Source organism: Entelurus aequoreus, linkage group LG18 (genome assembly GCF_033978785.1).
Source record: "Entelurus aequoreus isolate RoL-2023_Sb linkage group LG18, RoL_Eaeq_v1.1, whole genome shotgun sequence".
Lineage (NCBI taxonomy): Eukaryota > Metazoa > Chordata > Actinopteri > Syngnathiformes > Syngnathidae > Entelurus > Entelurus aequoreus.
In genome coordinates, this window is record NC_084748.1 from 15,809,131 (window position 1) to 15,824,130 (window position 15,000).

General features: G+C 36.2%; 1 protein-coding gene across 1 annotated transcript in view; it reads right to left on the minus strand.

Moving 5' to 3' along the window:
- The window catches only part of pdia2 (protein disulfide isomerase family A, member 2), a 23,617-nt gene extending 9,451 nt beyond the window's left edge, over positions 1–14,166 (minus strand). Inside the window, exons 1-8 of the mRNA XM_062026602.1 lie at positions 13,801–14,166; positions 12,291–12,497; positions 5,167–5,300; positions 4,950–5,087; positions 4,770–4,886; positions 4,574–4,699; positions 944–1,135; positions 757–877 (exon numbers count right to left, since the gene is read on the minus strand). Of these exons, the coding sequence (XP_061882586.1) occupies positions 757–877; positions 944–1,135; positions 4,574–4,699; positions 4,770–4,886; positions 4,950–5,087; positions 5,167–5,300; positions 12,291–12,497; positions 13,801–14,062 (1,297 nt within the window). The 5' untranslated portion in view covers positions 14,063–14,166. The remainder of the gene's footprint in view (positions 1–756; positions 878–943; positions 1,136–4,573; positions 4,700–4,769; positions 4,887–4,949; positions 5,088–5,166; positions 5,301–12,290; positions 12,498–13,800) is intronic.
- Between the last annotated feature and the right edge of the window lie 834 nt (positions 14,167–15,000).

The following is a 15,000-nucleotide window of genomic DNA, read 5'->3' on the forward strand; positions in this document are numbered from 1 at the left end:
TGTGATATATCACTAAGGTTTAGAACTTTGTTGTAAAAATCTCCTTCCGCGTCTGTCCCTGACACCCACATTTCAGACTCTGGAAACACTCTGTGGAAACGCTCCACACCCACACTGCTTGGTACCTCGTCTGAGCTGCTGTGACTTACATTACCATAGTAACTAATTAGATGACCATAGTAACTAATTAGATGACCATAGTAACTAGTATATGATGCAGATTCCAAGCATTAAAAGACTTAGTATATTTGAAGACTTCTGGTCATTAGAAAACATCACTGCACATCATAATGGCAGCTACACTTTACATCTTAAACATCTAAAAAGATTATTTGGGAATGTCCGGTGGGCCAGATTGAAAAGCTTAACGGGCCGCATGTGGCCCCCGGGCTTTAATTTGCCCAGGTCTGATCTAAAACAAGTTTCCTCACAGTTTTACGTCCATGCGTTGATTATTCCTTGTTATACATGTGCAGTAGGGCCTATCCAATCACCAGTCAGGACACATTCATGGCCTCACAGACAGTCGGAAATCGTATAACTATTTTCAAAAATGCACATTACCCCCACCCAAATGAAAAAATACACTATTTTTCCTGCAGCTGGCGCCATCAAACTACTTTCTATTGAAGTTACTATTAAAAAACTAATTCTGTCCGGGGATCTACTGTACCATAAATACAGTATACTGCCATGAGAGCAGGTACAATTAATTACTTAGTTCTTTCTGCCTGTTGTTTTGAAGACAACACTTACAAAACTCCACAAAGACGTTCTTGGTCGGGTCCAGAGCGACTGAATCAAAATTCTTCCCCACCAGGACTTTAACAGGTTCTTTATCCCAGTCCTCAGGGATGTCTTGGCTGCGATAGTGAGGCTGCATTACAAAACAAGTTGGATTAAAAAGTATTTGTGGAATAATGTCTGCGTGTGTGTGTTTTACCTTGGCCGTGCCATCAATGACCTGCTGACACAAGCTCGGCAGCACGCTCACAAAATCCTTCCCATCGGCTATGAACTTCTGCCCCGTGTTCATGTTGACGAGGCGGACCGTGGGGGCTTCGTCCGCCGACACGCCAAAATAGTTTAACACGAACGACAGCTGTGCTGACACGTCGATCGTGATGAACAGCATCTACACAAAAGGTAACATTGTGTTATGTCTTGGCGAGGTTTCTAGTTGAGAGTCTTCAATGAAGCTATCATACATATTTTTGTAAACATCGACTCCCATTTAGCCTTCAATCTACCTAACGTATGTGTTTTCGTTAACAATTTTCAACAAAATACGTGTTTTTGTAAACATCGGAAAACTTTTAGCGTATAATCTACCTAACTTATGTTTTCGTAAACATTAACAACAAAGTTAAGTTCTTCAATGAAGCGAAAACATGTTTTTGTAATCATCAAAAACTATTTAGCCTTTAATCTACCTAATTCACTGTATGTGTTTTCGTAAACATGAACAACAAGTTAGTGTCATCATTGAGGCCAAAGTACATGTTTTTGTAAACATCGGAAACCATTTACATTAGCCTTTAACAAATGGAAGGCACTGAATTTTGTAAAAATCAGAAACCATTTAGCCTTCAATCAACCAAACTTACAAGGTTTAATTTAAAAGCCGAAAATCATGTTTTTGTAAACATCAGAAACCATTTAGCCTTCATTCAACACAGACTTTTGTTTTTGTAAACATAAACAATTTAGAGTCTTCATTAAAGCCAAAATTTGTGTTTTTGTAAACATTGGAAACCATTTAGACTTCAGTCTACCTAACTTATACGTTTCTGTAAATATAACGACAAATTAGAGTCTCCTTTAAGGCCAAAATACATTTTTGTAAACATCAAAAAACATTTAGCCTTCAATCTTCCAAGTTTTCGTAAACATTATCGACAAGTTAGTCTTCATTGTGGCCAAAAGACGTGCCTCTGTAAACATCAGAAACTATTTGGCCTTTAACGAATGGAACCTACTGAGTTTTGTAAACATCGAAAATCATTTGGCCTTCATTCAACCAAACATATGTATGTTAACAACAAGTTACAGTCTTAATGGAGGCCAAAATACGTGTTTTTGTAAACATCAACGCCCATTTAGCCTTCAATCTAACTAACGTATGTGTTTTCAATAGGTTAGAATTTTCAATGAGCACAAAATACGTGTTTTTGTAAACATCGGAAAACGTATGTTTTTGTAAACATTAACGACAAATTAAGGTCTTCAATGAAACGAACATATATGTTTTTGTAATCATGAAAAACTATTTAGCCTGTTATCTACCTAACTATGAACAAGTTAGTGTCATCATTGAGGCCAAAGTATGTGTTTTTGTAAACATCGGAAATCATTTACATCAGCCTTTAACAAAAATGGACCGTACTGAATTTTGTAAAAATCAGAAACCATATAGCCTTCAATCAACCAAACTTTCGTAGTTTTTTTTAAAAAAGAGCCAAAAATCTTTTTTTGTAAAAATCAAACCATCCATCCATCCATTTTCTACCGCTTGTCCCTTTTGGGGTCGTGGGGATTTAGCCTAATTCAACATAAACTAGTGTTTTTGTAAACGTTAACAATTCAAAGTCTTCATTGAGGCCAAAATATGTTTTTGTAATGTACTGAATTTTGTAAACATCAAAAAACATTTAACCTTCAGTCAACCAACTTATGTGTTTTCGTAAACATTAACAACAAGTTAGAGTCTTCATTGAGGCCAAAATATGTGTTTTTGTAAACATACGAACCATTTATATAAATGGAACATTCCTAAATGTTGTAAACATCGTAAACCATTTAGACTTTAATCAACCTATGGGGACGGCGTGGCGAAGTTGGTAGAGTGGCCGTGCCAGCAATCGGAGGGTTGCTGGTTACTGGGGTTCAATCCCCACCTTCTACCATCCTAGTCACGTCTGTTGTGTCCTTGGGCAAGACACTTCACCCTTGCTCCTGATGGCTGCTGGTTAGCGCCTTGCATGGCAGCTCCCGCCATCAGTGTGTGAATGTGTGTGTGAATGTGGAAATACTGTCAAAGCGCTTTGAGTACCTTGAAGGTAGAAAAGCGCTATACAAGTATAACCCATTTATTTATCATTTAACCTAACAAAGATGTTTTCAGAAAACATTAACACCAGGTTTATATTTTTCAAAGTGGGTAATTACTCAAACAGTGAAAATGATTCCTACGCAATTCATGTTTACGGAAATATTGTAAACAATTTAGTCATTTTGTAATCATAAAAATTGGCTGGGACTGAATCTAAATCATGTGCTTCTTTCTTACACAGTAAACATATTTTCGAAAAAATCAAATAAGATTTGGAGTTTTCATCAAACGTTGCTGAACATCGTCTGTGACAATTCAGTCGTCAATAAACTGAAATTTTGTGGTTTTGCAAACATTGTGGTAAGGCTGTATGGTTTTAAAGTACAGCGGTGTTAATGGATTAAAAAAGGTACCATCCTGCCTTTGAAAAATACTCACTGGTAATATTTTTTTTCATGCGCTTGTGGCACACCGAGGTGCATGTTGCAACTCAACATCAACACACGTACAGAGCATTTGCAAGCAGAAACAGGGTAGAGACAAAATAGGAAGAATAGACATATTTTGGATTTAAAACTAACAATACATTTGGAGCTTTTACATATTGAAGAGGTTCTTTAAAACATAGGTGGCTAGTAGCTAACTAACAGTCAGCTTGTAGCTGCTGTAGCTGCAGTAGCTGCGGCTAACTTCCGTCCACACAGTGTTTAATTCAATTCTAAAGGAATATCTAAACATGCTTCACTACACACCGTAGGACGATACAATAGCTAACCGCTAAAAGCAAGCTAGTGCTCCTGAACGTAAACAAATGGCTGTACACAAATATCAATTTTACCGATACCATGTACAAGAGCCGTACCTAGTCGATACTACATGGATTACATCTATATTTTTATTATCACAAAATCGTTTGCCTTTTTTTATTGTTTATAAACTCAGAAAAAATGTCCCTGGACACAGGAGGACTTTAATTATGACCAATGCATGACCCTGATCCATACCCAAATTTGCAGTATCGCCCAAAACTTATGTTAAGTATCAAACAACAGAAGAATAAGTGATTATTACATTTTAACAGAAGTAAGGATAAAACATGTTAAACATCAAATCAAGTCTGCAAAGACTAATAAATGTTGAACACTAAAACCAAATCGTAAATTGTATTATTTTACAAATAAACAAACGGAACATAAGTCTCTTTGTAAAAATAGAAGACAATTTTATCGGAAACCTTTTAGTCTTTAACGAACTGAACGTACAGAGTTTTGTAAATATTGAAAACCATTTAGTCATTAAACAACCAAACGTAAACGTTTTTGTAAACATTATTGACAAGCAAGTCTTCTATGAACTTTGGATTTTTCTTAAATATTTAAGACAATGTGTACACATCGCATGGTTTTGGAGACAATTTTGAGTCATTCTGTAAAACTTTGAAATATGTAAAAGATCACATCGTGTTTGAAAAGTGTGAAGGTTTGTCTTGGAAAGACACAAAGAGACATGAAGTGATCGTACCTTTCCCTTTAGGCTCTTGGCGATGGTCCTGACTTGGTCCACCAGCTCAATGTGGCTGTCCATGGTGGAGTTAATGAAAAGCAAGCAGTGAAAGCGAATACTAGAAGTGAAGATATTCTCTCCTGTCTGAGCGCACCAAATGTAGACGTTAGGTAAAAAACAACACTTAAGTTTGAAATGCTTTGAAAGTCTTCACCTCCTGATTGAAGGGAACGATGAGCTCCAGGCTGTTGTCTGTGATGAAAGTGGTCAGTTGGCTTTTGTTAAACTTGCCGTCTTCGGACAGGGCGAAGTCTGCTCTGCCTTCGTCAAACTACACAACACGAATATGTTTTATTATGGACGGTAACGGAAAACCTAAATGCGAAAAACTGACCTTCTTGAAGAGAACCACTGTCTCACTTTTCAACTCGTACTTCTGGAAAACCTCCGGAGACGTTGTGATGCCGAACTCCGTGCTAACCATCTCTGTGACGAACTCGGAGAACTCCTTAGCAGCATCGCTTTCCGGACTCTGAATAGGAAAGAAGCACCATAGCAGATCGGATGAATAGTAGCGATACGGTACTACAATGCAGCGTGGGACAACTTACGTGGAAGAATCCGACGACAGAGACGTTGTGGGCGTCGATGAAATGGGCGGCGGACTTAGCGGAGTCGAGTACCGCAGCGCCAGGTCCTGTTCGACGCTTCAACCACTGGACAATTCCTAAGACTGTCCTCTTACCTGTACACAAATCATGCGGATTTCGCGTCAACACGCTGAAATATCTCAAACAGCATCGATAGCATACTTGCCAACCTTGAGACCTCCAATATCGGGAGGTGGGGGGGCGGCGTGGTTGGGGGGGGGTCGTGTTTGGGGCGGGGGGCGTGGTTGGGGCGTGGCCAAGGGTGTGGTTAAGAGGAGAGTATATTTACAGCTAGAATTCACCAAATCAAGTATTTCACATATATATATAATATATATATATATATATATATATATATATATATATATATATATATATATATATATATATATATATATATATATATATATATATATATATATGTATGAAATACTTGACTTTCAGTGAATTCTAGCTATATATATATTTTTATTTTTTTTATTTTTTATTTTATTATACATATAAATAAAAGACATACTTGAATTTCAGTGTTCTGCAGGCTATCCGGTAGGTGGCAGTATTGTCCTGTTTAAGAGTGTCACAACATTGCTGTTTACGGCAGACGAACTGCTTTACAGTAGACTAAACGTGACTGCTGTTGTTGTATGTTGTTACCGCGCTGGGAGGACGTTAATGAAACTGCCTAACAATAAACCCACATAAGAAACCAAGAACTCTCTCTGCTTGTTGTACACTCTACTCTCTAAAAGCCGTAGATGTGATGACGTCATTGGGCAGGCAAGCTGCTGGGAAAGCGGACGTGAGAACGGCTGTCCCCACTCAGGTCCGCATTGAGCTGGAGGGGGCGTGGCCTCCAGCTCCGGCTGAATACCGGGAGTTTGTCGGGAGAAGGGAGGTTGTTGGAAGAGGCGCTGAATACCGGGATTCTCCCGCTAAAAACGGGAGGGTTGGCAAGTATGATCGATAGTCAAAAGAGCAGAAGCTTGGAGAATCTTATTAAAAGCTGAAGAATATGTGTGGGTTAGCTATCTACGGCTCGGTTAAACGCTAAGTTAGAATAGACTTAACTAGGGATGGGTACCGTTCACATTTGAACTGATACGGTACCAATCCCCGCACTGCAAAAAATCAGTGTTCAAAAATAAGAAAAAAAAAAGAAAAAAATTAGGGGTATTTTATTTGAACTAAGCAAAATTATCTGCCAATAGAACAAGAACATTTGGTTTGTCAAGACTTTCCAAAACAAGTAAAATTAGCTAACCTCAATGAACCCAAAAATACCTTAAAATAAGTATATTCTCACTAATAACAAGTGCACTTTTCTTGGTAGAAAAAAAAATATGAAGCCTTTTTTGCTCAATATGTTGAAAAAATATTCTGAAATTAAGTAAATGCTACTGCCATTATCTTGACATAATGATATGCGCTCGGCATTACATTTCTTGAAACCAGCAAACTTATACTAAAAACAAATTTATTGTTCTTAATGGAAAGGCAACCGCTTGTTACTCTCGGGGTCTCCTAGCCACTAAGGCAAATCATATGGTCTAAAAATGCATTTTTCCATCGATAACATGACATCATCGTGCCAAGTGCGTGCTCTTTCAGTCAATTAGTGCGCATATATACAGCCCAGCCCCCAGCCCAAAATTTTTTAATTGTAATTTTGAGGAATTTATCTGAATGTGCATTTGCTATTTCTGTTCAAAATTGTTTGAAATGTCAAATGTTAAATGTTTAAATATTAACTGACAGTTTACTGTACTGTCCCAACTGTACTACTATATGAGTACGTATTTTCTATTGTTTCATTGAAAATAAAACAGCAAAGTCCATTTGGCTGTCATCTGTTTTAATTATTAGACACAATTGTGTCAAAGTCATGATTTTTTTTTTACATGCTTGAAATAAGAAATTATTACTTTAAAAAAGTCGTTTTATACTTGTGAGTGTTGGTGACACAGCTTTGCAACAGTTGATATTCTAGTTTCAAGCATGTTTTACTCAATATAGGTCATAAAATCTCAGCAACAAGCTGTAATATCTTACTGAGATCATTTAGGACCAAAACACTTAAAACAAGTAAAACAATCTAACATGAAATCTGCTTAGTGAGAAGAATTATCTTATCAGACAGAAAATAAGCAAATATCACCCTTATTTGAGATATTTCATCTTACTTAGATTTCAGTTTTTGCAGTGCTGTACCAGGGAATTGATACCAGTATTCGACGGTACCAATTATCAATACTTTTGTGTGTGTTAATTAATGTTAATTGTTATTAATAACATCTTATTTTTTATTGTAACATTGTAAAATGAGCTGATTATGATAACTGTGCTTTCCAGTTGTTATTTCTTGTTTTATTTTACAATTAGTTTCATTTGTGATACAGTTCCACTTTCAAGACATTAGATGGCAGTATTGTATAGGCTATCTATGGTATGTTCTCTAACTAGGAAGTACCTTTTTCCAGAAAGCTGTCTGTATGTTATGTTGCGCCCCACAAAGTGGTTATAATGTACGTCTTTTGCTTATCACACACCAGCTGTTTGATTGTACCATTCTTCTTAGTTGTAGACTTCATTACCAAATTTGTAGGTGTTGAAATTGTCATGTAAAATCGCTAATGCTAATAGTAACCTTCCTTCCAGCCATCCATTTTCTACCGCTTGTCCCTTTCGAGGTCGTAGTGGGGCTAGAGCCTATCCCAGCTGCACTTGTCTATGGCAAATCCAATGTAAATTAGCATCAAGCTAGCCCATTTTGGAAGAGCAAAGCCTTACTTATACGTTGGAGCATTTTCTACCAAGCTTACTTGCTTTGTTGGTGTTGAAAATTGCCTTGATTGCTGCTTCAGTGATTGTTTACGTGATCTGGTTGTTTAGTCTGCAACCGGATGTGACATCACGTACAACAAAGGTATCGAAATATGGCATGATTTTGCGTGAATCGATACCACGTAGTACCTATTAAAGAACAGAATTTGGTACAAATTATGATAACCTACTTACTAGGGATGTGAATATTAATTCAATTCAGATTCTTTGCATGACAATTTGATTCAACACGATTCTTAATTCAAACCTATTCTCGCAAATATTTACTGTATACATTTTACTAAAACCTTTCCAAAACAGGTTACAGGTTGCCAGGGTCGCCTCTCCCTAAATAGATCAGATGGTGTGTGACACAATCCGAGGGAGGAGTTGGGGGGCTGTTTTGTTTGAAGAAGAGAAATGAAAAAAAAATGGAGTTAAAAATATATTTTTTGTTGTAATATGGTTTCTGTAGGAGGACAAACACGACACAAAGCTTCCTATTTGTTAGAAATCCCAGAGTTTAATATGTTTGTGTTTATGCTTCACTGTTGAGAGTATTAGTCGAGCGCCGTTTTGTCCTACTAATTTCAGCGGCCCTTGAACTCACCGTTATGTGGACTGTGACTCAACAGTTTGTTTACGTGTATAACTTTCTCCGACGCTGCCACAGAAAGAAGTGTTTTATGCCACTCCTTCTTTGTCTCATTTTGTCCACCAAATGTTTTATACTGTGTGTGAATGCACAAAGGTGAGCTTTGTTGATATTATTGACTTGTTATGGAGTGCTAATCAGGCATATTTGGTCACTGCATGACTGCAAGCTAATCGATGCTAACAAGCTATTTAGGCTAGCTGTATGTACATATTGCATCATTATGCCTCGTTTGTTGGTGTATTTGAGCTCATTTAATTCCCTTTACTCTTTTCCTCTGTTTATTTAGTTTATTGTTCCATGTTTCATGACACATTACGTGTATGTAATATTGGCTGCATTTCTGATAGTTGTTTATGTGCCATGATGTTACAGACTACAGCAAACGTTAGCCAGCTTGCAAAGATTGTAATAAATCCATTAGAAGAAGACAGCCTGCAGTTTCCTTTAACTTAGACACACACATCTATACCTTTGGCCAGTCTAAGACAGTCATTTCCAGGAGTTATCTCCCCCTCTGAGAAGTTTTACTAATGTTTTCCAATGTTGTAAAAATGTGTAGAATAAATATTACATTTCAACATTTCTATCAACGAAGATTTGCGTCAGCCTGCGACACACCTAGTCATTGATAGTAGGCCAATATAGCTAATTAGCCACTTACATCATGTGTTGCCATCATTATAACACTTTTATAAGGCTTTTAAGACAGATTTTTTATTTTATTTTTGGTCCAATATGGCTCTTTGAACATTTTGGGTTGCCGACCCCTGATTTAGATGTATTCAGTGTTTGTTGTGTAAATCTAATACAGCCAAAAAGATCTCACAAGCTTTGCGCGCGAGCATCACAGGGACCTTCCTGGAGCTAAGCCCCTCCTGTTCTTCAAACAGAGTGACGCCCCTGTGTAATGATAAGTCGAATTACAAAAGAAAGCCGTTAAATGGAGGCGGAGAAAAACATATTAACCTTTTAGATTAAAAAACTACTGCAAGGTTTTTTCTCTACGTGTTTTTTTATTACTCTCTCGAAATGATTTTGTTTTACTTTAACCTTTTGTAAAAACATGAAAAAAAATGGAAATTTGTTGAAATGTCCACTAATGAAATTTCAATGACTATATCTAAAACAAATGACAAAATAAATGAAATAATAATTTGTGAACACTACAAAACAGTGTTTCTTAACCCTTAACCCCTTAACCCACTGTTCAGAGCCGTGTATAGAGAGAGGATGGCCAACCTGTTTTCAAAGTTGGGACCAAACATGGCGCCCTTTGCTCACGTGAGGGACTTTTGACATTTAGGAGATTGTCTGGCCATACTCCCTTCTGATTGGTCAAAAGCCCCTCACGTGACTACAGGCCGCCATGTTTGCTACCAATTTTGAAACCGAATTGGCCATACTCTCTCTATAGCAGTGGTTCTTAACCTTGTTGGAGGTACCGAACCCCACCAGTTTCATATGCGCATTCACCGAACCCTTCTTTAGTGAAAAATAAAATGTTTTTTTTTTTTCTAATTCAAGACAAAGTTATATATTTTTGGTAACACTTTAGTATGGGGAACATATTCTAAGTAACAAAGACTTAATTTAGAGTTATTTGGACATTAGGGGAACATATTCTAAGTAATAAATACTTAATTTTGAGTTAATTGGTTAGGGTTAGGGCCAGGGTTAGAGGGTTAGAGTTATAATAAGGCCATGCCGAATAAGGCATTAATAAGAACTGAATAATGACTAGTTAAGAGCCAATATGTTACTAATTTGCATGTTATAAGCAACTAATTAATGGTGAATATGTTCCCCATACTAAATTGTTACCATGTTTTTTTACTGGTGCACAAAATGAACCGTGCATGAACATCACCTTGTTCAAACAACAAAACCAACACAGTGCATAAATTCACAATAAATTACACACCTGCAAATCAGTCAGCTGTTGCCGCATCCGTAATACGTTGATAGGGAGAAGTTTGTATTTACACGATGAGTCGGGTGTGTTTTGACCTCCGCCGAACCCCTGAGGCTGACTCACCGAACCCCTAGGGTTCCATCCAACCCAAGTTAAGAACCACTGCTCAGTTTTTCAGCTATGGTCTGTATGGGCCGTACCGGTACTCAGTTGTAATACACATTTCCACCACTTGTGGCAGTAATGACAATAACAAACAAACAGAAGAAGTCTGGATCTAAAGTCATAGAGAAGTTTCTTAAGTGCATAAATTATGACTTAAGTGGTGAAGCTGTATTTGCACTAACTAAATTATTGATAATTTATTTAAATTATTATTTTGGTTTATTTAATTTAGCACTACATAGTTGTATGCACATGTATTTTTCGTCATTTATTTATGAGTCCCCTCTTATGGTCAGTACTTGTTTTTCTAATCCGCCTGACCTAAGCCTAAGATTTATGTATTAAATAAATAATAATCTTTGTGATTAGCACATGGTTTCATATCATTTGACAAGGTTGTAAACTGTAAGTAGGTTGGATATAATTACTGGATATGATTAAAATCAAGAGTAAGATTACTAATTCAGTGTTATTATTTCAGTGGGCCATGGGCCCCTCAGTAGTGTAAAAGTTGGGTACCCCCAATGTCCAAAAGGTTAAGAAGCCCTGCTATAAAATGTTTTTATTTATCCTGTACACACATTTTAACATATTCCAAAACTGTTTAGACTATTAAAAAACAACAACGTTGGGCTTTATGACTTTAAAATTTTTATTTTTATATTATTTTTAGAAGCATGATCATAATAATAATTGTAATGGTAATAATAATGTAATACAATAATAATAACAATGATGACATGATGAAATATCTACGAAATGTTGCTACATTCTCTAATAAAAACGATTTTTGCATTCTCAATACATAAATTATTTTTATCAAAAAAGTTAATTGAAGTGAATTAAATAAATATTAAAAAAAATTAATTATTATTAAATAATTAATTGTAGTGAAAATAAAAGATATTCACGACAGTGAACACATGATTATTCACTATTTACTTAAATCACATAACCAATACTTGGGCATTTGAACAATTATATTACACATTTAGCTGTTTGACGTCCATGCACTTTTTGGATGTCTTTGAGCACAAGAGGAATGGACGGATGTTCCTGCCCTGCTTTGCACGTCAGCCATCTTGTTTTGAGGTCGTTGGGAGGTTTTTTTTGCACTTACAACAGCTGACCATGGGGGGGGCAGTGTAGGGCATGACACATTAGCATTGTCACTTCGGAGGAAGCAGCTTTTGAATATCTGCCCTCTGTAGTGATTTCTGTCCAAACATTCAAAAGTCTGTTTTTTAAGTATTTCTATAAACACTTCGAATAAGACTAAGAGGTCCCGCAAAAATGTATTAGGAGCGTGTTGTCCATACTCTAGCCTTAATCTTGGAATTTATAAGGAAGTGTCAGATAGTTTTTTAAGATGCGTAGCGAAGCCTTTTTAAAAAATGTATTGATTTTCTTATCTAGCTAGAGGAGGGTCAGTTTCTTGGGACACATATTACTGTCGATGAAAAGTGGGTGTCAAACAGACGTTGATGCAGAGTAGCAAACACACAAGTCTGCGTTTTTGTAGCGTTTTACCGGTGTAGTCGACGGGCTGCTGGCGGTCGCCGTTGAGGAAAAGTCTCAAGACGGGGAAGCTGGCGATGCCAAACTCTTCGCCCAGCTCCGTCTCCTCGGTGACGTCCACTTTGGCCAAACGTATGTCTGCTTCGTCCACCTTCAGCAGCTTTGCGGCTGTGGCGTAGATCGGTGCTAGCTTCCTGCAGTGACCGCACCATGGAGCATCTACGCACACACACACACACACACACACACACTTAGGTCAGTTCAAATAGCGACACAAGGCCTCTTTTCTGATTCAGTGAGCAAGTTGCTGATAAGAGGAAGTCAAACTTTGCTCTTTGCAGAGTTGAGACGTGAGAGAGTTGAAGTTGACAACATCTGGACAACGTGCACGCACACGTGCGCACACATCTGTAGTTTCCTCACTGGTTGTTTAATTATTATACTGTATGTGCTTTTGGGATTATGATCATGCTTTATTTTGATTATGTGTAAGCGTCTGAGTGCCTTATAAAAGCGCTTTATAAATAAAATGAATTATTATTATTATTATTATAGTATCGACTTCACATAATTATTTAAATGATAAAAAAAAGTGAGAAATAAGTTTTTAAAATATTCCACATTTAATGAATCTTAATAATAAATATATATTCAGTTAAGGGATTATTCAAAATTCTTGAGACGCACCGAATAAAATCTTGATTTACCAATCAATTATTTAGTAATTTTCTGTTGTTTATTTCCCCCCACATTTATGGATTTTCATTTTAATATAATGAAATATGAATGTAGATTTTTTTTCATTTAGAAATCTAAAGAAATTCTGTATTTTTTCTGCCTAAGTAAAATATTTTATTTGATATTTTTTTATATGTGTTGATTTTTATTTTAAATTGAGAATTTTTAAAGACATTTTCCTTTGAGTGTCCTTTTTTAAACGCAGAAATAATAAAACATTTTAATAATTTTTTACCTATCTTATTTTACTTTGGAAACTTTTTTTCTTTTCTTTAGACTTTATCGTATTGTAAAGAATAGTTTATATCATTAATATCTAGGAGAGGAAAAGTTGAATTTTAATGAATTTTCCCATTTTTAATGATAAACATATTTTTTTTTGTAAAGAAATGTGTGTGTATATTTTATGAGTTTCATCATTATCTTATAAATTTGATCGATTTATTATTTATGCATCATTTTTAGTTTAAATTCCCCCTAAAAAAGTCCATGTTTGGCTTGTTGAACTGAAATGTAATTTAATTTATTTTATTTTTTCAATATGTATATAGAATTATGCATTACGAAAAAAGAATTCTAAACATATTTGAATGAGTAGTTGAATTCCTTAGAGATTGTGTGGATTTTCTTGAAAAAATAATGTTAATGACATTTATTCTAAAAAAAATTGTTTTCAAACTTAAAAAAGTGCTAAAAAATGCAGTATTTTGTGTTGAATTAAAACTGTGTATTTATGAAAAACACATGTTTGTTGCATATTAAAAAAGTAAAATTTTGTCCTTACAGAATTCCACCAGTAAAAACTTGGTCTGGTTGAGCGCAGTGGCGAAGTTAATGGCGTGAAGAACCATCACGTCTCGCTCCTCCTTGATCTCCGTGGTCTTCTCCTCCTTGGCTTCTTCTTCCACTTCCTCCTGGGCTTCTTCTTCCACGCCCTCCTGGACTTCCTCCGTGGCGTTCTGTGTCCCCGGTGAAGAGTCGCTGGCATGGCTGCAGGAGGCCCACAGCAGCATCAGCAGCACGGCCACGGACAAAAACGTCTTCATATCTGCCAGCTGCTTCCTCCACTCAGGTGAGAACGACTGCAAAAGGTGAAAATGTGTCACACTTTTTTTTTGTGCCAACAAAACGCTGAGCGTGTGTGTCAGAATCCTACTGGTACTTTCCCTGTCGGCCAATCAGACGCTGCGCCTGCAGGGGATTATTAGCCGTCGTGCACCAATGAAAAAATGCCCTGTAACTTTCAGTAGTAGGAAAACTGGATGATCAGGTGTAAACACCTGAGGAGTCATCACACGTACGCCTAATTAACGTCTACTCCTCCTCCCTTTGTCTTATCTTGCACATTTCTTTACTTTGACTTTGCATGCAGATTCCTCTCAAGTTACCTACAAAAACTCAAACTTTTTTTCCCAATTTCAGTCTCTTTTTTTTTTTAGCATAAATTAAAGTAAAGGTGTTTCGTGCTACTTTTACACAATTTGGATTATTTGCAAAACTGGCTTGACATGACAGTTGGCTTTAATAACTAAACACATTTCCCACATTCTGCTCATTATTCACCTTTTTTACTTCTGTTTTTACCGCAGTAAATCTTGTCAATCGATAATAGCATAGAAAGTAAAGTTGTATATTTACAAATATGTATACTATATGTTGGTTACATGAAACTGACATTCACAGGAGATATTTGATTTAAAATAAGATGTTTTTGGTCTTGTTTTGTTTCTGGACTATGCTGTTGTTTAATACTATAATGCCTTGAACATATTTTTCAAGAAATGTAGAAAATACATTTATAAATATGTTTTATAATTTTTCAAATGTATATTTGAATTGCAATATATTATGTATAATAATATTTTAAAACTACATTACAAAAAATATATATATACTGTGTGCTTATATTTTTGGGCATTAAATGCAGCATATTTTATTCGTAGTAAACCAAGTCTGTACACAATTTTTTAGGTAAAAGTAGCAA